This window comes from Zeugodacus cucurbitae, chromosome 2 (genome assembly GCF_028554725.1).
Source record: "Zeugodacus cucurbitae isolate PBARC_wt_2022May chromosome 2, idZeuCucr1.2, whole genome shotgun sequence".
In the NCBI taxonomy this organism is placed as follows: Eukaryota; Metazoa; Arthropoda; class Insecta; order Diptera; family Tephritidae; genus Zeugodacus; species Zeugodacus cucurbitae.
This window is the reverse complement of record NC_071667.1, coordinates 24413996-24438705: the sequence shown is the minus strand read 5'-3', so window position 1 is coordinate 24438705 and position 24710 is coordinate 24413996. Positions and strand designations below refer to the sequence as shown.

The 24710-nt window shown below is 35.1% G+C and overlaps 6 protein-coding genes across 9 annotated transcripts; 3 read left to right on the top strand and 3 right to left on the bottom strand.

Moving 5' to 3' along the window:
* Positions 1-23: 23 nt before the first annotated feature.
* LOC105217785 (arginine/serine-rich protein PNISR) lies at positions 24-4950 on the top strand. The gene is made up of 9 exons (XM_011192969.3): positions 24-644; positions 704-980; positions 1038-1203; positions 1360-1584; positions 1963-2065; positions 2305-2361; positions 2871-2974; positions 3041-3338; positions 3845-4950. Exons 1-9 carry the CDS (start codon positions 200-202, stop codon positions 4834-4836), a joined length of 2667 nt encoding a protein of 888 aa, XP_011191271.2. The 5' UTR covers positions 24-199; the 3' UTR covers positions 4837-4950.
* LOC105217786 (zinc finger protein 431) lies at positions 4839-7320 on the bottom strand. 2 transcript variants are annotated; one of them, XM_011192970.3, is made up of 3 exons: positions 7012-7320; positions 6515-6948; positions 4839-6446 (listed from the first exon to the last, which is right to left on the bottom strand). In XM_011192970.3, exons 1-3 carry the CDS (start codon positions 7180-7182, stop codon positions 5570-5572), a joined length of 1482 nt encoding a protein of 493 aa, XP_011191272.2. In that variant the 5' UTR covers positions 7183-7320; the 3' UTR covers positions 4839-5569. The 2 variants fall into 2 exon arrangements, with proteins under 2 accessions (XP_011191272.2, XP_028899571.2); XM_029043738.2 differs by having other exon boundaries at positions 4839-6443.
* Positions 7321-7707: 387 nt separating this feature from the next.
* LOC105217787 (protein asunder) lies at positions 7708-10357 on the bottom strand. Its single transcript, XM_011192971.3, has 6 exons — positions 9354-10357; positions 9001-9293; positions 8486-8944; positions 8260-8429; positions 8077-8203; positions 7708-8019 (listed from the first exon to the last, which is right to left on the bottom strand). Exons 1-6 carry the CDS (start codon positions 10188-10190, stop codon positions 7809-7811), a joined length of 2097 nt encoding a protein of 698 aa, XP_011191273.1. The 5' UTR covers positions 10191-10357; the 3' UTR covers positions 7708-7808.
* Positions 10358-11631: 1274 nt separating this feature from the next.
* LOC105217788 (ATPase family AAA domain-containing protein 3A homolog) lies at positions 11632-15989 on the top strand. Its single transcript, XM_011192972.3, has 7 exons — positions 11632-12091; positions 12293-12447; positions 12559-12671; positions 12731-12937; positions 13005-13829; positions 13893-14091; positions 14156-15989. Exons 1-7 carry the CDS (start codon positions 11884-11886, stop codon positions 14219-14221), a joined length of 1773 nt encoding a protein of 590 aa, XP_011191274.1. The 5' UTR covers positions 11632-11883; the 3' UTR covers positions 14222-15989.
* A 71-nt stretch (positions 15990-16060) lies between these two features.
* LOC105217778 (interaptin) lies at positions 16061-18612 on the bottom strand. 3 transcript variants are annotated; one of them, XM_029043737.2, is made up of 5 exons: positions 18286-18611; positions 17894-18222; positions 17423-17827; positions 16471-17296; positions 16061-16412 (listed from the first exon to the last, which is right to left on the bottom strand). In XM_029043737.2, exons 1-5 carry the CDS (start codon positions 18464-18466, stop codon positions 16354-16356), a joined length of 1800 nt encoding a protein of 599 aa, XP_028899570.1. In that variant the 5' UTR covers positions 18467-18611; the 3' UTR covers positions 16061-16353. The 3 variants fall into 3 exon arrangements, with proteins under 3 accessions (XP_028899570.1, XP_011191259.1, XP_011191258.1); XM_011192957.3 differs by having other exon boundaries at positions 17582-17827; positions 18286-18610; XM_011192956.3 differs by having other exon boundaries at positions 16471-17827; positions 18286-18612.
* Positions 18613-18888: 276 nt separating this feature from the next.
* Positions 18889-24294, top strand: LOC105217777 (mitochondrial glutamate carrier 1). Its single transcript, XM_011192955.3, has 6 exons — positions 18889-19142; positions 20262-20306; positions 23034-23168; positions 23239-23724; positions 23790-23930; positions 24000-24294. Exons 2-6 carry the CDS (start codon positions 20263-20265, stop codon positions 24145-24147), a joined length of 954 nt encoding a protein of 317 aa, XP_011191257.1. The 5' UTR covers positions 18889-19142; position 20262; the 3' UTR covers positions 24148-24294.
* The last annotated feature ends 416 nt before the right edge of the window (positions 24295-24710 follow it).

The window sequence follows — 24710 nt, the reverse complement described above, 5'->3', positions numbered from 1 at the left end:
AATTTCACTTACATGTGGCATCGCTGGAAAAATTATATTAATTTGGGAAACGCTGGAAGGAAAACAAGAGAATTTATTTTACAAAAGATGGCGTATTAATAAAAATATTCTAGTGAATTTATAAGGATTAAAAGATTGAAAAGAAGTGTGTGCTAGTTAAAATATATATTGTAAAAATATCGAAGAAGAATACTTTAACATGTACTCCGCTGGCGATTCAAGTGGAGACGGCCTAAGCGGTCTAAATCAATTTGCTGGCATGAGTGGGTCGATAGACTGGGCAGCTATGGCCCAGCAGTGGATTCAGATGCATGATACTAGTAATTTTATGTCGATGCCAGATGCACCGCCTCCACCAAATATCAGTAATACGTTTAATGAGATTAATATGGTAAATAGTAATTTGACGGCTACGTCTTCCGGGACCACAATTAAGAAGTCATTTGATGAAAAAGGAGAGGCTGATATGGACATGGACGAGGACGAAGAAAGTGCGAGGTGTGGTATTACACCGCCACCACCAGCGCCTCCGGCTCAACAAGGCAAAAATAGAGAATTAGTTATGCAACCACAAACACCATGGTATATGCAGCAGCAAAATTTAGTTGTTGGGCCACCGGTAGCTGAAAATATAACTGACATAGGTATGTTAAGTCTTACTAAACTAAAAATTTCTAAGCTACAGGGATTTGATTTCCTTTAGGTAGTACCTCGGGCCCCATCATTCCATCAGCGCCACAATGGAATGCCACCGTGTGGCCACCGCGTATAAACTTACCACCACCAGTACCTCCAACTATGTTGAATGTACCGTTAAATAGTTCCCTGCCAAATCCTACAGCACATATACCATCCCTACTAAAGATGAATGTGCCAAACCCTAACACTGTAAGAATGATTTCAGCTAATACAGGCGAACAAAACCCAACACAATCCGTGGTGGATGCAAAGAAAAGAAAAATGCTTCCAGCATGGATAAGGTAAATATATTTCTAAAAAAAAATATATTTTTAAATGATGCTATATGTTGTTAACAGGGAGGGTTTGGAAAAGATGGAGCGAGAAAAACAGAAACAATTAGAAAGGGAGCAAAGCAAAAAAGATGAAGATCCGGAAGATATCGATGGCAAAAAATATACAGAGTTTGTAGGTACAACCGATGATGCAACGCACACGGTAAACATGAAATATAAACCGTCTGCGGTAAGTTTAAAATTCTTATTTAGTTAATTAATGGCTGAAGTGTTGCTTCCGGCCTCATCACATGAAACCTTTCATTTCAAACTCTCTAAGTATGAGGACTTTAGAGAGAATGGTGAAAGGTAAGACAAGTGTTTTACTAAATAAGAAACAATTTAGGAGAGGGAGAACGAAAGATCAGGTTTTGAGGATGAGGGAGAAATAGAAGACTTAGATGGCGTGGCTATAAACGAAGATACATTGGTTTTACCGCAAAATGCTACAACAAACGACGATAATGGCAGTGGCATTAGTGGCGCCGAATATGAAACAGATAACGAAAATACTACTGACCAGGAAAATTATAAGGGTAAAAGAAGCTATGAAGATAGACTCGCAGACCTGGTATGTACATTAAAATAATTTTCATCATGATTCATATACTTTAGTACACTAAGCTTTAATTTTTGTTTTTCATTTAATAAACAAATCGAAATACGCCATTTACATACATGCATATGTGATGTTTACGCCAAACATGTGTTTGTATGTGCTGTCTTGACTTGCAATAATACAAAAATGTATGATGATGATTTGAAATCACACAACTAAACATAAAAATTGAAATGAACTTTTACAACTGCTCGCTACGGAAAAAATAAATATGTGCCTCTGTACCGTGTTAATTATATGATACACCTACCCTCACATACAATCTGAACTCGTTCTTACCCCCCTTTGACCAACCTTGGAAATAAAATCTTAAAAAATAAACATGCTTAGATGATAGTGGTGCGGACAACATTAACCGAACTCCTACTTGAAGTTACAAATCAGGAGATCACAAATTTGGCGCAAGAAGCAGTCAATGCGCACAAAGCCAAAGGTACTAAGTCTAAAATTTAAGTTATTTCATATGCATATTTCCTTCTAGTGTTTTTGTGATATTATCGTTGCTGAGGCATTGGTGCAGTATTGAACATGCATAAAATTCTTTAAGTTGTTGTTTAACATTTGCCTCTTTATACTGCAACCATGTATATTAGAACGAACTTTATCTGTTAACCAAATGAAATTATGTACATTTTACATATACGCGATACCTACGAATTTGTATAAACAAAGCGTCATCAGCTCAAGTGATCCGTAAAAGCGCGCTATCCTCCATAACCGGAAAATTAGGTAAGTCAACTTTCTATGTTTATTATTATTACAAATATGTATGCATAGGTATAATTACATACATATGTATATATTTTTCCACTTGTTCGAAGTTATTATGTAGTTTTTGTTGGTTTTATTACTTTATAAATATTTGGTTGGGAAATTTTGAACGGCTCAACTGATCAATGTTAAAAATAATTCGTTTTCCAAAGAAAAATACCGAAGAAATGTCTGAAATGGATACATTTTAATATGTATGTCCATGTTACAGCTTTGAGTAAAATTATTGTTAATGTGTCATTATCTGGTTTAGTTTCTTGGGAAAAATTTTCAATTTCGATTTTTTTTTCGTCATATTAAGGTTATTTTGGATTTCTATAAATTTTTTTGCAAACTTGCCTACTTATTCTGTCTCCTAGTAAATATTACGGTCGCCCAATACTCGTGCTGTTCTTGTTGTAGATTACATTAACAGTACCAAATGAATAAAGGTTTAGCATTCGAATTAGCAGCACATTTATTTCTAGGCTTAGCAGCATACGACGATTCTACAGGTGACGAGAGCAGCGACTCTGAAGATGGTGCTTCCGCGGATAATGATCCAAACAATGACTCAGAGGAGGAAATAAAGGTATGATAAACTATATTAAATTAAATTATAAATAAATTATATTGCACGGTTAAACTATGTTTATAGGCGTCCATACGTGCGAAACGACGCGCTTTTGCAAAAATAACCGATGACATTGAGGAAAGCATTGTGGCGAATGCGGCACGTGAAGAACAGAAACTAAAGTACTACTCTTCATTGGAAAAGCGAAAGGAGGAGAATAAGATGTACAAGAAAGAGATTGCTGTAGGCGAAATTGAGCGCAGTGATGAAAATTCAAGTGGTGTGAGGCCGTCCACGTCGTCGTCCACAACAAGCACAGTTAGTAAATCATACGACCGGGATTTTGGTGAGACAACTGAAACAAAGTTACAAAACTCAAACGGTGCGTTTGTTCGTATACATTTTCTCTGCCAAATCTAAAAAATTAAAAGAAAAATACATATGAAATCGGCAAAAACGTTTAAAATTTAAAGAATAAGCACATAAAGGCTGTGCCTATTTTCCTTTTTAAATTTGTAGACATTAGAAGCTAGCTAAAGGACTAATAATATTTGTATTAAGATTCAGATACAATTCGAACCGATATTGTATATAAGTTTTAATTGGAAAAAATTACGTGTTTAAAATTTTTAGAACACAATTTAATTGCAACATAAATTTCTTCAAACAAAATTAAATTAAATTATATTAATTGATTATTTGCCTTGGATTTCATTGTGCGAAGCAAACGAAGCATATTTTAATTTTTATCATGCGTTTGTAAAGATAGTGCTATTCAATCCATTTTCTATTTATTTATGAAATTATGGATTCACATCTTCCTTTGCAAGATATCACTAAATATTCAGCTAAAAAGAAAGTAAATTTGTTAATAATTTGTATTCGCAGGCAAGCGTCAAAAGGAACGGAATTCGCGAAAAGAACGAACAACACGTTTCAGCGATAATAAAGATTCGAAAAGCGCTGCTGCTGTCGCCGCAACCTATATGTCTAAAATACACAGCACTAACGCAAATTTGAGTGGAAATGCAAATGGTAGCACAATTTTTCCTATTTCATCAACCACAATCGCCTCCTCAGTGGGGCTGACTTCTGGCAGCTCATCAACACCTTCGGCTGCAATGTCTACCGAAAGTTCTCATATCGCTTACAATGTAGCTAGCACAAAACTTGTGGATGATAACAGTAGTGGTGGTGTAACCGCATTAAATAAAAATCTATTAAACGCAGCTGAGGCTGCTTATGAGAAAGTTACGAAAAGTCATCGTGCGAGTAGCAGTCGTTCGTCCACTTCACGCTCGGAAAGAGAACGCAGTCATCGTAGCAGGCATTATGATCATAGAGATCGAGAAAATGACCGTTATAGGGAACGTGACAGTGAAAGAGAGCGGAAACGCAATAGGGAGCGCGAAAATGCGCGTGATAATGATCGCGGAAAAGAGCATCGTTATCATCAAAAATCACGAGACGAACACTCTAGCGATGAGGATGATAACAAACATGAATCGCAAACATCATCCAGCGATACGGATACCTCGAGTACATCGTCAACATCGTCTTCATCATCTTCGCAACAATCAAGCCACTACAGTCGCACATCGACTTCGTCAAAGAAAAGGCGCGAGCATGAGTATGATCGGCGAAAGCGGCGTGATGAACGTAGTCATCGCAGCGCAAGGAGTGGGCGCAGTCGCAGTCATAGTCGTCAGCGCAGCCATCACCATAGTCAACGCGGCAGCAGTTATCGCCACTCCAGCGCTGAGGATGACAACGACAGTCGAACACGTTATTCATCTTCGCGACATGGTTCGTCGAGGAAACGTTCGCGTTCACGTTCCCGTTCAACATACTCATCTTCATCGCATTGGCGTAGACATTAATTGAATGGCGCTTGTGTGTAGTGTCTTTATAATTGTAGCAAAGCAATGTATTGTGTTATTTCGAATGCTTTATATCATTTTTTATTCTTATTTTTGTATTGATTTAAATATTTTCTCATATCTCTTATTTTAACTACAGGTAATACATTTTTTAAATTTAATTTTCTTCCGGCATCATTGAACATAACGGAAATATTGTATATAAAGAAATTCAACTTCAAATAGGTGTATTTATTATGAAATTCTTTTAAACCACATAAAATATATACGCGTTGAGTAATAATAAACTCAAATAACAATGAACTCTCTAAAATTCCGCTTGAAAATAAATATCATAAAGAACGCAAAAAATGTAAACTTTTATTTCAAAATATTATTTATGGGATTCTTGATTGCACTACTCATCACTGGAAGACCAATTCATCAGACGTGAGTTCAAAAATGTGGAACAGATCAAGTTTTCAGTCATTGGGTGTTACTATCCAAAGTAAACTGTTTAAAATGTCATCTTAATAGAAATGTCTTCTAGATAAAGCATACGTAGCCTATAAAATTCCTCTTCCGACATACACATTTTTAAATCTAATAAAACACATACACAAAAATTTCCGACATCTTCAAAAGCTTTATTGTTATTGCCTTTACTGCAACATATGTACCATTCATTTATAAAATATTTTTCCTATAGTTGTTTTGATAAAATGTAATATTTGAACTGCTAAGAATACCGAAATCATTCGGGATTATCAAGTTTGATCGCTTTATTTAAACGACATTTCGCATATGGATCGTTTTCGGCGTCCGGCGGTGCAGCATGGTTATTGGCCATGCGGTGAGCCTTGAGCGCTGTACCGCTTATAAAAGCTTCGTTGCAAATATTGCACTTATAGGGTTTTTCGCCAGTATGTCGGCGCATATGAATACGCAGGTCGTTCGATTGTGTGAACGATTTATGACATTCCGAACATTTATACGGACGAAGTCCTGTATGTATACGCATGTGCCTTGATAATTTATTTGGTCTGGTAAACGATTTTCCACAAACTGTGCATACATGTGGTCTTTCGCCCGTATGTTGCCGCTTATGTACAACTAAATCTTGACGTCGAGGGAAACCTTTTTGGCATTCATCACATTGGTATGGCTTTTCACCTGTATGTCGGCGTATATGTATTACTAAGCTTGCTTGAGCAAAACTGCGACCGCAATGTGGACATATTCCACGCTTATACGTTTTTTTCGTTTTTGCAATTTCAGCGGGATTTGTATTCGATTCAAGATTATCTGCGGAGGTTGTAATCGACGGGTGCATGGCTTTAAGATGTCGCTCCAATGCAAAGTGTCGAGCAAAAGTACGCGGACAATGGTCACATTGTATTGGCTTATCTTCGGTAGGTTTGGGTGCAATAGCGGCAATGCACTCCGCTGGCACATTTGTATGAGCTGCTTGTATATGTTTTTCCAATGTTACATTTCTGGCGAAAACACGCTCACAATGAGGACATTTGCGCCAATTGGTTGTGACAAATGTTCCCAGACGAGAACCGATTGCGAATCGTGGTTGCTTTTTTCCTACAACATCATTATTTTGGTATATCCTTTTATGTCTTCTAGTTAGAAAATTAATATATTTTTACTTAATTAAAAAAAATTATAAAATTTTAAATATTTCAATTACCTCTTGTTGCTAACCTGTTCCACTTCCTCTTTAACATCTTCAATATTTATTGCTTCAAAATTTTCAAATTGAAGCTCATCGTCCACATAAACTTCATTTTTATTTACAATTGAAACCTCGTCATCACCTCTTTCCCTGTCTACATCTACAACATCTTCATCATTATTGTAATCGTCAAGTAGATATTCTGTCTCTAATGCTTCACCGTTCTGACTATCTTCATTACTTGTTATGTCATTTTTCAATTCTGTAATGACAAATGATTCCACATCTGTTTTCACTTTGGTATGAGACGGATGTTGATATTGCATTAACAAAGTTTCCGACCTTTCAACTAAACATATATAATCATAAGCATTTAGAAGCTTAAGGGTGCAATCCGTACAGATTCGGTTTGGTACCGTTTGAACCTCATATTGATTGAGAACAGTCGTCTGAAATACCGGGAGTAAACAAATTAAAAACATTACATTTTAGTATTATTTTTTTTTATTTACTTGTAAATTAGTTGCGGGTAAGAGTTTCATGTATAAATTTTTCAAAACAAATGTATCATTGCCATATTCTACTTCAGCGTCGAGGGAGTTTAAGGCAGCGAAGTTTTTTAAACAGCTACGACACGATTCATCGCTCAGGCTCAGGCTTAAAACAGTGCATTCAGTATCCATTGACTAAATGTCTTACTATAATTACGTACACAAGGATATACGTTTTATATTTATATTTAAATTATTGTTTTAGAAAATATTCACTTTCATGACAAAAATATACAAACTGATGTAGAGATGTGCTACAAAAATAAACAAGGAACAGATGATTAATGAAACGTTTATCGATATTACCTAGTTTTGAATTTTATTGCAGTTGTTGATTTATATTGCTTCAAAGTTTATGTTTATTTCTTTACAAACAAATATTTTTAATATTTTTAACAATTGTCGTTGACAATTAATTTTAAAATACTTGAAGCATTATCGATTGTAACATTTTATGAATATCGAAAATACTAGTATGTTCTCACTTGACATAAGAATTACATAGATCGCTATCCATATTTCGAAACAAATAAATAGAAACAAATTTATAGCATTTAATAAGTTATGTATTTTTTTAAATATCGATTTCTTCCAAGAGCACTGCTTAATCGATTGCTGTTACGAACATTGTTCGGATCAAGTTAAAGTTTGTTCGGATGAAGGTGTAAAATCAAATTTAATTTGCAAAATTAGCTCATTAATATATGTATAGTATACATTTTTTAGAACTTAATTTTATACTTTTACTTCCAACTTATTTAATTTCGGGCACCCAACTCTAATTTAATTCCTAAATTTTCGTCCTTAACTACAGTTGTGGCAGTTGTAGAGTTGGCATCTTTTTCCTTACTTCCAAAATCTGGATATAATTTTGCAACTTGTCCGACTGGTGTACAAAGACGGCCAGAGAAATCAACTCTTTTCGCAGACTGACTACGTTCGGTGCTCGTAACGATGTCCAAAAGGGATCTGTAAAGTCAAAAGTGAAATATAATATAAGCCAAATTAATTTCAAACATCTCATACCGTTGTCCGCCACTGAGAGCGCGTTTGTGGGTTTTATGCAAAGCGATGCTACTGCTGCTGCTGCTGTCCATGGAGTGGGGAGGCGACATTGGAGAATCACGCATTACAGCTTTTGTAGCTGAATCACCTTAATTACGAACATTTCTTTATACATATATTTGCGCTTATACATTATCTACTTACGACTTCCATCATTTTCCGTTTTGACTGTGGCATCTCCACAGGCAGCGCGCACATTTTGCACACTCTCTAAAATGACTTTGTGATGAGGTGTAGTTGCAAAAGCACGTATCAGCACTTCTAATTCGGCACATATCAACTTGTATTGATCTCCCTTTTTTGATCCTTTTAACCTAAAAAGTCTATGTTAAGTTCTACATTGTTTTAACTTTGTAATTTAAAAACTAACCGACCGACTCCCATGTTTGGGAATGGCAGTGGTTCCCCACGTGATGCAGCGGTATAAAGCTCAAAAATATACTGCTGACATTGCGCCTCATCAGCTTTATCCATATCTTCTTTGCTAATTTTGCGTAAAAAGTACGGTACCCAGTTAAGGTTGCGCTGTAGATTAAATATCAAACTTGAGTTAAGTGTCAGAGGGAAATAGCGTGAACGTCGTTGAAGTCGTTCGCGAGCTTTATTCAGATTTTCCTCAGGCTTCGATTTCCCTTTAAGCGGCACAAAGCGATGGGCTTTTATAAGAGATGCAAAATCAGATATTCGATAGTCGGTTACACGTCCACCTGGTCCTTCTGATATTGAAGGTAGGTCCTCGAGGCAGGAACGCGTGATTTGTAAAGCATGGATGAAGATTTCACCACCTCGTGCTGAGAGCAAATGACTCGTTGTTTTTCCACCTGTTTTTCTGTAACAAAGCAATGTAAAAAATATTCCCAATAATTAAACAATTTCATAATTTACCTGGGCATTTCAAGCAATACTGAACGACCATTCAGTAAAAATGTGATGAGGCATGCACTAGGCCGTGAAGTGACATCAACCGGAGTTACACGATGTTGAGCTAAACATGGTTGCATATCGGAGGAACCACAACCTCTTGGTGTGCACCATTTTAAAGTAACGGTTTCATATTCAGCACCTTCTTTACGGCTTGTGGGTAATAGTGCCTCACTGCCACAAATAGAAGTATGGGCATTTCGAGCATGCAATATCTCCACATCATAATTTGCACTAGAATTAGCATTTTGTTCTTCCTGCAGAAATAAATAGGTTAATAATTACACAACTATATACGTATCATACCATATTCATACCTTCATAGGTATTCCAGTAACTGTAGTGCTTGCCAAGTCGTAGTGGCTCATAATAAGATGTGTTAATTTATTTGAAATATTAGGTGCACTGGTAGTGTGAATTTCACTACACAAAGCCGGCGAAAAGTCCATCTTGGCACGGCTAGTCACAAGTGAGTCAATGCCAAGAGGTACAACATTTATTATTACTAAATGACAGTGATCAATGTGCAGTAATTTTCGTTGTTTAGCCGCTAAACTATTTTGTTGTTTCAATACATTATGAAATATATCTTCCAGGCTTGACATACTAGAGTTATCGCGTGCAGAAGTTATACATATTACACGTCCCTTATTTGGCAACACATTTTGACTTGCACCCCTTTCGCGGTCTTGTAACCGTGCAAGCTGAGCTTCCGTTGGTTCAGCTAGTGCCTCTATAGCGGCACGTAAACCATGTATAACCGAAAAGTCTGAGGACATCAATTCATCTTCCGGTGGAATACCGACAAGTGCCATGGCATTTAATACGTGAGACATATTTTGTGTAGTCATATTCCAAGTATTAACAATATGTGCCGCTGTGTCACTAACAATGAAGCGAACTAATTTTCCCCGGGGAAAAAGGTCCCATACTATACGACAATATTCTATGGAGGATTCAACAGAGCAAGTCCATAAGCTTTTGCTGAATCGAACGTCCTCTCCAACAGAACTAGATACATCATTTGTCCCTTCTGTAATACCCGGTTTGCCTTTGAGCAATTCTAGCGGAATGTAATCTTCACTTGATATCCCAAAATATTGGGTATGGTCTAGTACGAAAATAGTTTTTTGGTTAAGATCGTACGCAGTCATCTTTCGCACAATAATAAATCAATAATGAAATCTGTAAATAATTAACCGGGCTTTTATCATTTCTCACACAGGTATTTCTTCCAAAGCTATTTTATTTACTTTGCAGCAAATACATGTTTTGTTATCGACAAAGAGATGTCACGAAGTTTTCGATTACTCGTTTATTTTGGTATCGTCAAAGAGATGCCACGATGATTTCGATTTCGCGTTGGCGATTAAAAGTCTTTAAATTAATCACAAAACTATTACACTGAGAATTACTTTAAAAGTTAAAGGTTGTAAAACAAAGGTTGCAGAGTTTGTGCACAATAATTATTATTGAATGATTTAATACACAGATATTTATATATTTATGTACGCACTTACTAATTTTCAGTTTCCTTAAGTGCTGAACACAAAGACGACGACACCAAAGATAACACGACACGACACGACGTAGCGACGGCTAATCACAAATGTCGCTTTGAAGCCAGCGTCTGGTACATTTTGAAGCGACATATCAAAAAGCAATTTCATTGTTGCCGTACTAACATCTATCACTTCAATAAAATTTACATATTTAGTTTAAAGTGAAATTATTTACGTAAAAAATGTAAAAATGGTCGATTTATTTGTTTTAAACAATCGATTGTTATTATAAATGATATATTAAAGCTATTTTACGTTTCTGCTGGCAAAATAACGTCATACTTGTGAGAACTTTGAATAATTTTACATTTCACATGTTAGTGGCAGCTCTACAGCGGCCATTGTCGTCGGCAAAATTAGAAACATTTCAAATTTGGCGACAGCGAAGACTTCAACCCTTTTGTGGTGAAGTCGTGCTGTTGCCAAAAAATCTGTGCCCATAAGAACGCGTGTATTTTAATATTTGACAGATGTCGCTCGTCGCTTGTCGTCTTCTATGTGTTCAGCACATTAGTCCGCTTTCACACGGGCAACTTTTGTTGCTAATTCTCGGGCGATTCTCTTTTGCTGTCGCCCCTTGCGTTCACACGAGCAATTCTTGTTCGACAACTCTGTTCGTGTTTTTCTCTCATTCTCTTTCATATAATTTTCTCAACTTCTTGTACGCATCGTTTCCAAGCACAAAAATATATTTCATTAAGTAATTTTTATCGTTATTCTCAATTTTCTAGCACATTTTAATTATATTATGCATATTTCTATATGTATTTGCAAATTACATATAAAATTAAATGATTAAATTCAAATTTTCAAATATATGTAAACATTAATTTTAAAATGTGTGCAAATGCAACACTGTTACGTAGCAGCGAACTGTTACGAATAAGAACACAAAGCGTGTTGCCTGAACACAGCAGACTCGGCGCGATTCTCCTCTCCTCGTCGCCCCCTCTCCTATAAAACTAAGAATTGCCGCGACAAAAATTGCCCGTGTGAAAGGGGTCTTACTTGTAGTGATAATTATTTTTTTGGATTTTACATAGATAAATTGAAATTGATGTTCCATCCCTGAGAAACTTTAATTTCATAATTGATTAGCACAGCTGATCATTTCTTGGCGAATTTAAGCGTATGTGGTGAATGAAGAAGAATTCGCCGCGGTTATCACGTTTTTGTAATTTGCCCCTATTTTCTCTGCGGAAGATTACACACAGTGATTGGGACTTCGATTCTGTCATCATTTCATTCGGTTGTATTAAAGTGGAAAAAATAATAATTTTTGAAAATGTCCTGGTTACTCGGAAGAAATAGAACTCAGCAACCTCAAGAACCATTAAGCGTGGATGGGGCAGACCCAGAGGGTAAAACTGCGGGGAGTCGTAGTGGTGATGCCCAGCTCAGCAATGCGGAGCGTAAAGCCATGGAGGCTTATCGCTTTGACTCCTCAGCTCTGGAACGAGCTGCGGAAGCAGCACGGCAATTGGAACGTTCAAGTAAGTAACTAACCATTCATCCAAAACCAGATTTTCGTTCGCCGGTTGCATAACCACAAATCGCTATAATTTCATGATAAATACATATGTAAAAGTATGTGCTATGTAATAAATATACCTATGTATGTAAATTAATTGCACGTTTTTATTAATAATTTTAAATATATGAAATTAAATATTAAACATTTATTACGTGCACAGAACATGCCCGCGAAGCTTTGGAACTTTCCAAGATGCAGGAATCGACACGGCAGCAAGAATACCAACTAAAGGTCAAAGAGTACGAAGCCCACATTGAGCAATCCAAAGTTGAGCAAAAACGAATTGACCATGAAGAGAGACGTAAAACGTTACTTGTAAGCTACTTTTCTTTAATTATTGATAAAATACTAAAAATATTTATAAGCTATTTGTATTGCTATAAAATGATTGTTTTTTGAATACTCCAATCATTTATATGCTTACAGGAAGAAACAAAGCAACAACAGTTACGTGCTCAATATCAGGATCAGTTGGCAAGAAAACGTTATGAAGAGCAACTGTCTCAACAACAACGGGTCCAAGAGGAAAACCTGAGAAAGTGAGTAAATGTTTGAATTAAAATTCAGTATTAGTAATATTCATGTTTATTACTAACAGACAGGAGGAGAGTGTGGCCCGTCAAGAAGCTATGCGCCGACAGACCATTGAACATGAAATTGAGATGAAAGAAAAAAACCGTCTTAAATTGCTGGAACATGAAATGCGTGTTAAGGCCAAGGTAGATCGTGAAAACCGCGACATAAACTTGGAACAAATTCGTTTGAAGGCTCAAGAGCATCGCACAACTGTGCTTGAAGGCATACGGTAAATTTTGTTAAATAACAAAATAATTGTTTTAGGTAAAGCATTAATGTTATAATATAAATTTTAGCACTGCTGGAACAGTTGTTGGTGCTGGTGTTGAAGCCATGCTTACTGACTGGGACAAGGTATTGACTGCAGCTGGTGGTTTATCTTTGCTCGCATTGGGTGTTTACGCTGCAAAAGGAGCTACTGGTGTAACATCTCGTTACGTAGAAGCGCGCATAGGCAAACCCACCTTGGTTGGAGAGACGTCGCGTTTTGCATTTCTTGATGCCATACAACATCCCATTAAGTATGTGCAAAAGCTGCGTTCTAAACCAGCTGACGCTTTGAAAGGCGTTATTTTGAATCCTAAGCTGGAGGAACGTCTTCGTGACATTGCTATTGCAACAAAAAATACACGCGTCAACAAAGGCATGTATCGTAATGTATTGATGCACGGTCCACCCGGTACTGGTAAGACAATGTTTGCCAAACGATTAGCTGCCCATTCGGGTATGGATTATGCCATCATGACTGGTGGCGATGTAGCACCTATGGGTAAAGAGGGTGTTACTGCGATCCATAAAGTATTTGATTGGTCGCAAGCTAGTCGTCGTGGTTTACTACTCTTTGTGGACGAAGCCGATGCATTCTTACGCAAACGTTCATCGGAACATATATCCGAGGATTTACGCGCAGCTTTAAATGCATTCCTTTATCGCACATCGGAGCAGAACTCTAAGTTTATGTTGGTCTTAGCTTCAAATACACCCGAACAATTCGATTATGCCATAAATGATCGTTTAGATGAGATGGTCGAATTTTCACTGCCTGGTTTGGAGGAGCGTGAACGCTTGTTACGACTATACTTTGACAAATATGTTTTACAACCGGCTTCCGAGGGTCACAAGTAAGTAAATTAATTATAGTTTATGTCAAAGATGCGAAAATGAATTATTTAACATTAATTCAGGCGTTTCAAATTGGACCAATTCGATTATGGTGCTACTTGTACGGAGATGGCGAAAATATGTGAAGGAATGTCCGGTCGTGAAATATCTAAATTGGGAGTATCTTGGCAAGCAGCGGTTTATGCTTCCGAAGATGGCAACTTGACCGAGAAAATGGTTTTGGATCGTTGCCATGCGGCTGCCCACCAACACAAACAAAAGGTTATTTTAATTTTTTTAATATCATTTAAATTGCTTACTGAAATTGAATCTTTCTTCCATACAGATGGCTTGGTTGTCAGAGCAAGAGCGCAGTGATCACAAATCTATAACCGGTGCAAAAAGCACATAATTATTATGAACTAGCGTAAAGAAAATTATATTTCCAAAGATGCTGGCGATAACTTCCTATACACAAACGTTTATTTGCGCCAATGCGTGGGATGAGTGCGTTTGCTAGTGTGCGCCAGCATTTAAAAAATATGATTTTAGTTTCTTTTTTTTATTATTCATAAAGTTATGAAATAAGTAGATTAACGACATCCGCTTTTCGCTTTCCGCAAAGCTTTAACACTGCCCAACACTGTTCAAGGTCATATACAAAAATTACCTTGCATTTAAATTTGTACCTGAATGTGACAACGCAGTATGTAGAGGATTTGCGGACTTGTTGCTATTATGCATAACGTTTTTTAACGGAATTGTATATCAAGACTTTTAGAAATTTATATTAAACTTCTACTTGGTATATTTGGATGGTAACGTTTTATGCCTTTTAACATAAATCTCTGAATTTGTCTTTAATCATATTGGAGGTGTCGATTTTGTTTAAAAATTAAATAAGGAAAGTTAAATATACTTATGTATGTGTGTACATTATTATAAAACGGTTGTTATTATTGCTAAACATAATAATATAATGCAAATGGTTATAAAGAAACTCTTCACAATTTCTACAGCTAAAAAATTTGGTTGTTGCAGTGGCTGAAAAATGAACAAATTGTAAAATCATTTTAGTGGATACTGACTGAGGGCCCATGCAGCCCATTATTGTTGTTGTAACGATTATCCAGACCTGCTGGAACGGAAAGCGGAAGTCTAGTTGTCGTCGAAGTCATCTAACTGGACACCCAGGAAACATGCTGTTTCGATGGGGTCGGACCAAAGGGAAAGGGGTTTTAGATGAGTTGGGTTCATTGGGCATGCAGAGGTGACTAGTATCATGCGGAGACTCATTGCATGCAGGACATGTATTCTGTATGTCGGGGTTCAGTTTGGATAGGTAGGGGTTTAACCTGCTACAATATCCCAAACGAAGTTACGCAAGGGTCACTCTGGCTTCACGTGGCAACTCGACCTCTTCGCCTGTTATGGGTGGTGGTTTGACTCCAATGACGCCATTCATTGGGAGGGAGGCAGGAAGTGTTAATGGCTCCACGGTTAATGGCGTTTAAAGCGTATTAGATTACTGTCATGGAAACTTGTGAAACTTATAAATGTATTCCGAGTATTGTAGATGTAGCACTCCTTGTGTGAGAGCCCGAGTTTCCCTTTTTCTAAGTTCAAATTCATCAAACGTATGTATGTACATTCACATAAGTGTTTTTAAAGAAAAAGTCACGAATATTGGGGAGTAAAAAGAAATTTACTTTATATAATTTATTTAAAATTAAGATCATACAATAATTACAAAAAAATACTTTCTCTTAATTCTAAAATGATATCAGGATCTGCTGTGCACATTGCCGACTTTAAATATCGAAAGAAAAAAAATATTTTTACAATATACCGCTGTATTCAACATGAATTTGTCTTATTAAATTAGACAAGTTTCAATTTAAACAAAAATAAAACCTAAACATTGACAATAATTTTAGCTTATATTAATTATATTTAATGCAACTAAACAAATGTTTACATTAGATATTTGTTTCTAAAATGCGGTAATTTTAGCTGCCAATAATATGTATACAAATGTGAGGTCTTCTAAATATAAATGTTTGTTAAATGTTATACCCATATATACAAACAGGCAAGCTTATTTTATAGGAAGCAAAAAGTACTTTTTTTGGGGCACCATAGGTGAGAGCAGACTCAATTATTGCAGAACCCTTTTATAACTATCACAGAAACCCGTGAAAACAGATAAAATATAGTAATATCTGTAACTTATATTTGTATATGCTTTTAGTAGATAGTACATTTATATTAATATTTAGGGATTTTGGATACTGGGTCTTCTTTTTTTCAAATTTTAATGGATTATCTTTACTGGTTATTTTGAAATTTCCCGTTAAGGGATATTATTTAAATAGCAGCATTTTTTGGCGGTTCTACTGGGTTGGTGTGTATGTGTGTTTAACGTGCAATTGATGAGATGTATGCATGTCTCATGATTTTCGATGCTATTCGAATGTTAATGTGCTTAGTGCAAATGCCGCATTATTATAAATACTTATTTGTTAAACTATTAGGTTTTCTTTCCTAATTTCTAATTGCTTGTTCGCCTTGCTGACGCGCTCCCGGATTGGAATAATCATCTTCTGTAAAGACAACTGTTTAAAAGTGTGCAAAAATTTCACATTTTATTCACAAAATCACCATCTTCATCTTCCTCGTTATTTTCTTCCAATCGCAACTCATCGGGAAATTCCTTTCCCTGATCGCCTGCAACCTCATTATTTAAATTATTGGTATCCAGCAAGTTGTGATTTTTAACCGCTATATCTCCTGCATCTACTGCACCAACCAACCCTTCGTCATCATCATTATCTTCACCTTTGGGCTTCTCTTCAACGTTGCCTACCGGTTCGTTTTTAACACCTCCATCAAAGAAGTTATTCTCTTCGTTGGCTGGCAAATTGAAATTTTGATCATTTATGAAATCATTATCTTTGATTTCATGTGCACCAGAATCTTCGTTGGCAGCATTAGCTGACGCAATAATTTGTTCTTTATGTGAAGCTTTCGGTTCCATTTCATTAATTGCATTTGCATATCTATCATTTTTTGCTCCTTCATTTTCGTTCTTTTGTAGTTCCTGGGGCGCATTTATATTTGCCGCTTTTGCAACATCCGGCTTCTGGTTAGCATTATCTTCCTTTAGAAGTTCCTCAAAATTGGCTGGTATGGGGGCTACATTTTCTGGTAATTTACGTGGGTTTGGTGGCATTGGTAGAGGTGGAAAAGCGCCACTAGTAGTTGATGTATTGTTCGTGTTTGTAATTGGAGCATTTACTTCGAGTACATGTTGTTCGGATTTTGACGTTTCAGTTGTTGCCGCCTTTCGGGGTGCGCTTAATGGTAATATCAATTTGTTGTTAGCAGATGCCTCTGATTGGTTCGCTGGTGGTTGTCGCATTTGATTCAAGATTTTGGCATCAGCTTCAACTCCATCTGCCACTTTTTCAATTGGTTTTGGTAAAATCTGAAAATTTTCAACAGAATTTAGTATTAAGCTGCGGTTACTACGTGAAAGATATGGCAAAAAGCCGCCGACACCGTCTAACCCAACACCACCAGCAACAATATCGCTACCAGCTTTTAAAATTACATTTTCATTTTCATTCTCTTTACGCTCAACACTATGCGCATTCGATTTGGAACCTATTATATTGTTAGTAGGCGAAATAGTTTGATTCGTATTTGACGAAGCAACTTCTTCCGTTTTGTTAGTTAGTTTAATATCGATGTGATATAAGCCGGAACTCACTCGGACTTGTTCATTAAAAGACTTCTCAATGCGTGTTTGGGGACTTGTATTACGAGATATATTTGGAGGATTCAAAGGTTTCTCGTTGTTCATTCTAGTTTCAGGTTTGTAATCACAATGTTGCTCGTACTGTGCGATTATATGTTCCAAGCTTATAATTTTGCTATGTAACTCGGTCTTTTTGCCAGACGCGTTGAGCAAAATTTCAAGACGTTCTTTTTCAGCAAACACGGAATTATATTTTTCCTACAATTTTAAATATTATGAGAAAATATTAATTTTTAAACAATGCTTGGTAAGATTTCAACTCACCCTCCATAATGTAATTTCCCCATTGAGTACATTTTTCTCTTTATCCGCTTCGGAACGAGCAGATTGTAGCTTCTTTTCCAGAGCATTGGTACTTTCCAAGAGTTCCTTCTTACTCTTCTGGCACTCAGTTACTAATTCATCATGTTCGCTTTTTAATAATGTATGCGCCTGTTGTAACTTATCATAACGAAACTCTATATCCATTTGTTCTTTTGTTCGCAATATAGTTAGTTCTTTCAGTTTCTGTTCCAAATTATGTCGAGCTTCCATTTGTTCGTTTCGCTCTTGTTCCAATGTTTTTTGTTGATTGTATTTTTGTTCCACCATATCTATGGATTGTGTATAATAAAATTTGGACATTTCTAACATTTAAAGTTACTTGATTTACTCACTTTGAAGTTGTTCATTCAGTTGTTCCTGTTGCCTTTCGCAACGTAAACGTTGTTCGCGTGTCTCATCCAGTTGTTGTTGAGAGCTGTGAAAAATCGCCACCATACATAGCATCGCGGTCAGTACGGCTAAACACGCAAAAAACCGGCATCGGCCGGTGCGAGCAAATCTTGTGCCTGTCATAATTTTAGAGGTGGTCTTTGCCAAATTCACCTATTCCCATTAACAAACTTTACAAAATTGTTGAAGAAATACAATGAAAATATATTTCTCAGATCTCCTTAGTAGGAGAAACAAATATACGTAAAACGATGTTGCCACTTTGCAAGATAAAATCATTTTATTTTTCCTATGTTGCCACATCTCTTCAAATTTTCCAGTTAAGAGTTATGAGAAAATGAAATTCAATGTTTATGCTATACGCTTAATTCAACTCACATATTTCACTTTATTTATAGTAATATTGGTGATATATTAAATTCTGACGGCATTTGAATGTTCAAAAAAAACTTATTATCGTTCCCCACAGCTGGCAACTATTTATTGTTTGACGTACCGATAAGAAAATTAGTCTGATAAGAAAATGTCAAAAAAGTATATAATTTACTAGTCAAAAACATCTGTACAGTTTTGCACAGAATCCAATACGTGCGGTTGTTGGACTGTGGTTGAATATTTTCGTGAATTCGTCTGGATACTGGCATTCAATGTTCATTTAATAGTTATAAATATACAAATTTACGACACATAAAATTTGGACATACAGCATTACATTATACGCGAAAATATAATACCTCTGCCGCAAAGTAGTTTGTGTACCTCCGCCCCTTATAAATAAACCAATAAGCAACATCAATAAGTAAGTAGCCAGCAGAGAAGTTAGCTCAAAATCAACATTTCGAAATACATAAGATCTTTGAAAAATCGATGCCTTTAGAAAACCTACGATACCGGTATCTTATATAAGTATTTATCTAGTCAACAATTTTTGGCTACAAAGCTATATATGTACATACATCGAGAGGTCACATCTACTTTCGAATTTAGTGCATACAAATATTTTGTTTTAGTTTAAAACCGTAAAGTATTTACTTTTATATAGCATTTGTATGTACCAAAGCCAAGGTACAATCACTATTCATCCTAAAAATCCACTCATATACAAATATATTAGGAGTGGTATGTTGGGCACATATTTCCTTTCCATTTGAGAGGACTAAGAAAATTGTATGCCAATATTGCATTCACGCCTGAGGTGTAAAACAGTCTTATATAAAATTATGGATTATAAAGTTCTCAATATAAATTATGTCATTTAAGTTAATTGTATAGTAGATACGACTGTCATGGAATGGTAATCACCCTGTTGCTTTAAGCGATGTTATCAATAATATTGTATTAAACTGTTCCACTTTAGTTATAACCCAAAGTTTCACAACTGTGTTTATGATAATTTTAAAAATATTTTATGCCTTATTTATGATTTTCATTACATAAATATACAATATGACTATTGGTTTTATAATCTATATTCTTAAGCATATGTACATGCATAACTTGTCTTATCGAATTTATGGCCCTAATCGGCATATGTATTGTAGCCATTAACAAATAGAGTCGGCAAATAATAAATAGAAATCCATAAGGCTTGTATAATATTGATAAAAGCCAGATAATAACACTATGTATTTGAAAGTCTTCGAATAAATGAGCTCAAAAAAGTACTCTTAATGAGTTTGTAGAATTAAATAATATTTGTATATGGACATACATATGTATGTATATATAAATATTTAAATATGTCTGAGGTATAGAAGTGTTTATTTGTGAAATTTAATAACGTTTACTGCTATGAGCCTCTAAAGGATATTAATGGTTCAATTTATTAAAATAATATTTACATATACATCCATACATGCAAACATAATATGTGAATAATATTATATTATATTTCGCATTTTTTATCATCTAATTACAGAATGGCCCAACAAGCATTGCCACAACCGCAACAACAGCAATTTGCGTAAGTTAGTTTTGATGACCAATTAAAATCCATTGTTGACTCAATGAATTTTAATCAAACACTAATATATTTGTACCATAAAATATAAACAATTATAGCTCTAAACAATATGCCATCATAGGTTTGATGAATATTGGCTTCACAATAATTTAGAACAATGTCTAACGAATTAAAATAAATATAGCTTTATTTGCGTCCGTGGTAGAGCATAGATACTAGAGCATAGAGACGTGAACACAAGCACTCCTTAATAAAATTAACCGAAGTGATCCGACTGGTAAAGGAATTATTTTTATAAAATCTTTTCTTATAACTTCATTAAATTTTTTATTATGGTATCAAATTAATTAATCGGTATACTCACTCTAACTTGTCTATCCGGTATGTAAAATTTTCCAACCGACTTGTTTCTGTACCATGTATTATATATGTTACATATCTTCATGGTCAACACCGGAGCCACTATCCGCAGCGTAACCGTTTCAACAACAAAATACGCTTATGACCTCTTCCTATGTACCGCACATAAGCCTGGTATATAATCATAAGCCGATCCAAAACAAAAAGTGCAAGCTCCTTGTCCTTACCATAACTTCCTTTAGAACTTTTTAATGTGTGAGCCATATTTGTTATTTACCGTTCCTTTAAAAACAATCGTCTGGACCAGAAATGTATTTTATTTGTTTTGATTTAAGTTGTGTTTAAATATCAAAATGAAAAAAGCGTATTCCTATAAAAATTTGGACAAAAAAAACCTCGACAAGTATACCCGTTAAACCACTCATAATATTATATGTATATAGTAGCTATATGGATGTCATATGTATCTAAATGTTTATATTAATATATGCATAACTACACGCGATTGCATACAATTAAGAAGCATTTTTAACCAAAACTCAACGTGTATATTTTATGAATATTAAAAAAAAATTTAATTAAAGTATTTGACCAAAATCGAGAATCCCAATTTGTGAAGAATTGGTTTGCATACAAATATATATAATAGTCACAAGCATGAAAGCTGAGGCTCCGTCTGCTCTGTTACGTACGTATGTGTATACTTATGTGTATACTTAAATTTATAAATGTGAATAAACTGGCCCCCTTGCCGTTCTTTCTTGCCCACTTATCGCTGGTTAAGGTGCTTGTTTTTATTTAAATGAGAGCAGAAATACTTACATAGGTGCATACATACGTATTTACATTTAAGAAAATGTGAATATTATTTGCTTACTTTTAAATTCTATTATGTTGTTCGCAAAAAACTGACACCCATCAAGGTTGAAAATATTTCAAATGTACATATTTATGAATGTATGTAGGCATATTAGGAATACTGTAATATATGTCAAATGATTCAATGAGTGCGCATATGTAGATTTATATGACAAGTTGTGACAATATATATACTTAATTTGTTTATATTGCCAATTAACATTATGTATTGAAATATATATAATTAATATCTCTAATTATATGTAGAGAATGTGTTATTAATTTCATGTATAATTTAAGTTTGATGTTACATAAGAATAAACATTTTGTTTGGCTTTCAAAAGGTCTTAATTTCGAATTCTTAATTGAGAAAAAAAAAGCAAACCCATCATTGTCGAGCGCTTGAAATGTAGCTGATAACATTTGTTTATTTCAATATCTGTTTGTTTGCTCTTCAGAGTTTGATTCGTGTGTACATATGTATGTATGCATGTACATATATTTAAAATGTGTGAAATTCTATTTTCACGAGCGTTAAGCCGCCAGTCTGTCTACATATGTATATATATGATAATTTGTATATAAATATATATAACTTAAAAGGTTTTCAATTTAAATTAGAAGGTGTTTATGCGTTTATTATTTGATTTTATCATTTACACTTGCTGCTGAAACTGCTGATAGATAGCTGTAGATAAGTGAATTTTCTTTTTAACTCTGATAATATAACACCGTTATGGCATGTTATTATGTACATACATACATATGTACATACATATACATATACATAATAATGGAAAATATTATCTCGGCGTAATTATTATTAGAGAAAATGTGAAAATCAGTTACTAACTTGCCCACCAGTTTTTATTAATTTAAAAATATGTTACGCTCAATAAAACACTGAAAGCGCCAAATGATTATAAAATATTCGTTATAAATCGTATATACATATGTATGTACTTATTCACACACATGTACGATTATAAAAAACACTCAATAAATAATTTTTTAATTTGCAAAAATCAAGCTTCTGCCAACAAGCAAATTTGTAATTATTGATAGCTATTTGCGGCGGACGTAAGCAACTTAGGGCACGCGTCAAATTATCAAATCTGGGTTTGAAAACAAATCGTTTTTCGTGACTTTTTTATTGATAACAGAAATTTAATTCTATTTAATGAACACACAAATAGCAATGATTTATCAGGTCTAAAAACGGACAAGTAGAGCCCAAACAATATACGACATTTAGAATCTTAGCCATAACATTTTTTTGTTATAGTTATTGTATCGTTATATGGTCTGCTTAGTTCAGTTGAACTTAGCCCTTCTTTGTGCTAATCCCAGCGACACACATACATATGTATGTCCATATATTTTAAGTGGTCGAGTTTTGAATAAATATAAAATCAGTTTGTTTAAAAAACTAGTCTAAAATGTTTTGATTTTGTTTTTTTTTTCATCAATTCCTTTTATACTAACCATTTACATTATCTCCTCATTTAGTCTGCTGCCGAAAATCATCAATGGTGGTATCGCCGGTATTATCGGTGTCTCCTGCGTATTCCCTTTGGATTTGGTCAAAACCCGTTTGCAGAATCAACAAGTCGGTCCAAATGGCGAGAAGATGTATAAAAACATGTAAGTGCCATATACAATATTTTCTTTAAATAATAAAAATATTAATTTTAATTTTTGTTCAATCATTAAGGTTCGACTGCTTCCGCAAGACATACCGTGCTGAGGGTTACTTCGGCATGTATCGCGGTTCGGGTGTCAACATTCTACTCATTACGCCCGAGAAGGCTATCAAACTGACTGCCAACGATTACTTCCGTCACAAGTTGACCACCAAGGATGGACAACTGCCAATGAGCAGTCAGATGTTGGCTGGCGGTTTAGCTGGTGCATTCCAAATCATTGTTACGACTCCTATGGAGTTATTGAAAATTCAAATGCAAGACGCTGGCCGTATTGCAGCACAAGCCAAATTGACGGGTAAAACGGTTGAGAAAGTTTCAGCAACCAAATTGGCCTCACAGCTGCTCAAAGAGAAGGGTATTTTTGGTTTATACAAGGGTATTGGTGCAACTGGTGCGCGCGATGTAACCTTCTCAGTAGTTTACTTCCCGCTGTTTGCCACATTGAATGCGCTTGGACCACGTAGAAATGATGGTTCTGGAGAGGCAGTATTTTGGTTTGTATACGAAATTTAGCTTATCTTATCACAGTGAAAATAGCGAAAATTTCATTAAATTATAGGTGTTCCTTCCTATCTGGCTTGGCGGCTGGTTCATTCGCTGCGCTGTTTGTGAATCCATTGGATGTGGTGAAGACACGTCTACAGGCGATTAAGAAAGCGGATGGCGAGAAGGAGTTTAAGGGCATTGTAGATTGCATTAGGTATGTGGTGTTAAATTCAATGAAATATTGTTTCCGACTTTATTTATAATTAATTTCGTTTTTGTTTAGCAAAACGTTCAAGTATGAGGGTCCGACAGCGTTCTTCAAGGGTGGTCTGTGTCGTATGATCGTGATTGCGCCACTCTTTGGCATTGCACAAATGGTTTACTTCCTTGGCGTAGCTGAGGGGCTGTTAGGCGTGAACAAGAAGGACTAAGGACGCACACCGCAAAACAATTACTGTTAGTTTAGTTAATATATCAAGTTTAAATGAAGTTAAAAGATCATTGTAAATTTAGTATTTACAAAAAGTGCGGTTTAACTGATGTTAGCAGTTAAAAAAAAAAAAAAAAATACTATCAAACTCAAATCCATACATTCAGAATTGTATGTAATATATAAATAAGTATGTGTCATGCATTTATTGCGTTCTGTCCATATATACTCCATGCACTAAATAATTGTTAAAATTTAAAGACATAACTGAGAGTGCAATACGTACGTTATTATTGTTGGAAAATTTTGTTAAAAATATGCTTAAATTTAACAGTAATTCTACAGTGGAAATAAAGCAGTCAATTGAAACATATAACTCAAAAAACATAATTATACATATGCTTAAACCAATTTACAAACGAAAAGAACAGTATACCTAGTTATAGTCAACTACTAATTAATTGATTTATATGTATGTATGCACATACTTGATCATGTATGTACGCAACCCAAACAACTATGTATGCATATAAATAAAAATTAAAATCTAACAACAAAGGAATA

Bases quoted from the DNA above. Each gene is read 5' to 3' on its own strand.
- LOC105217786 (XM_011192970.3), bottom strand. From the start codon at position 7,182: ATGGATACTGAATGCACTGTTTTAAGCCTGAGCCTGAGCGATGAATCG. The intron at 6,949-7,011 runs GTAAATAAAAAA...CCGGTATTTCAG, and splicing joins TACCCGCAACTAATTTACAA to ACGACTGTTCTCAATCAATA. The intron at 6,447-6,514 runs GTAATTGAAATA...TTTTCTAACTAG, and splicing joins GAACAGGTTAGCAACAAGAG to AAGACATAAAAGGATATACC.
- LOC105217787 (XM_011192971.3), bottom strand. From the start codon at position 10,190: ATGACTGCGTACGATCTTAACCAAAAAACTATTTTCGTACTAGACCAT. The intron at 9,294-9,353 runs GTATGAATATGG...TTATTTCTGCAG, and splicing joins TTACTGGAATACCTATGAAG to GAAGAACAAAATGCTAATTC. The intron at 8,945-9,000 runs GTAAATTATGAA...GCTTTGTTACAG, and splicing joins GTATTGCTTGAAATGCCCAG to AAAAACAGGTGGAAAAACAA.
- LOC105217778 (XM_011192956.3), bottom strand. From the start codon at position 18,466: ATGACAGGCACAAGATTTGCTCGCACCGGCCGATGCCGGTTTTTTGCG. The intron at 17,828-17,893 runs GTGAGTTGAAAT...TTAAAATTGTAG, and splicing joins GGGAAATTACATTATGGAGG to GAAAAATATAATTCCGTGTT. The intron at 16,413-16,470 runs GTGATTTTGTGA...TTGTCTTTACAG, and splicing joins TAACGAGGAAGATGAAGATG to AAGATGATTATTCCAATCCG.
- LOC105217785 (XM_011192969.3), top strand. From the start codon at position 200: ATGTACTCCGCTGGCGATTCAAGTGGAGACGGCCTAAGCGGTCTAAAT. The intron at 1,204-1,359 runs GTAAGTTTAAAA...GAAACAATTTAG, and splicing joins TGAAATATAAACCGTCTGCG to GAGAGGGAGAACGAAAGATC. The intron at 2,066-2,304 runs GTACTAAGTCTA...GTATAAACAAAG, and splicing joins CAATGCGCACAAAGCCAAAG to CGTCATCAGCTCAAGTGATC.
- LOC105217788 (XM_011192972.3), top strand. From the start codon at position 11,884: ATGTCCTGGTTACTCGGAAGAAATAGAACTCAGCAACCTCAAGAACCA. The intron at 12,092-12,292 runs GTAAGTAACTAA...TTACGTGCACAG, and splicing joins ACGGCAATTGGAACGTTCAA to AACATGCCCGCGAAGCTTTG. The intron at 13,830-13,892 runs GTAAGTAAATTA...ACATTAATTCAG, and splicing joins CCGGCTTCCGAGGGTCACAA to GCGTTTCAAATTGGACCAAT.
- LOC105217777 (XM_011192955.3), top strand. From the start codon at position 20,263: ATGGCCCAACAAGCATTGCCACAACCGCAACAACAGCAATTTGC. The intron at 23,725-23,789 runs GTTTGTATACGA...ATTAAATTATAG, and splicing joins TCTGGAGAGGCAGTATTTTG to GTGTTCCTTCCTATCTGGCT. The intron at 23,931-23,999 runs GTATGTGGTGTT...GTTTTTGTTTAG, and splicing joins GGCATTGTAGATTGCATTAG to CAAAACGTTCAAGTATGAGG.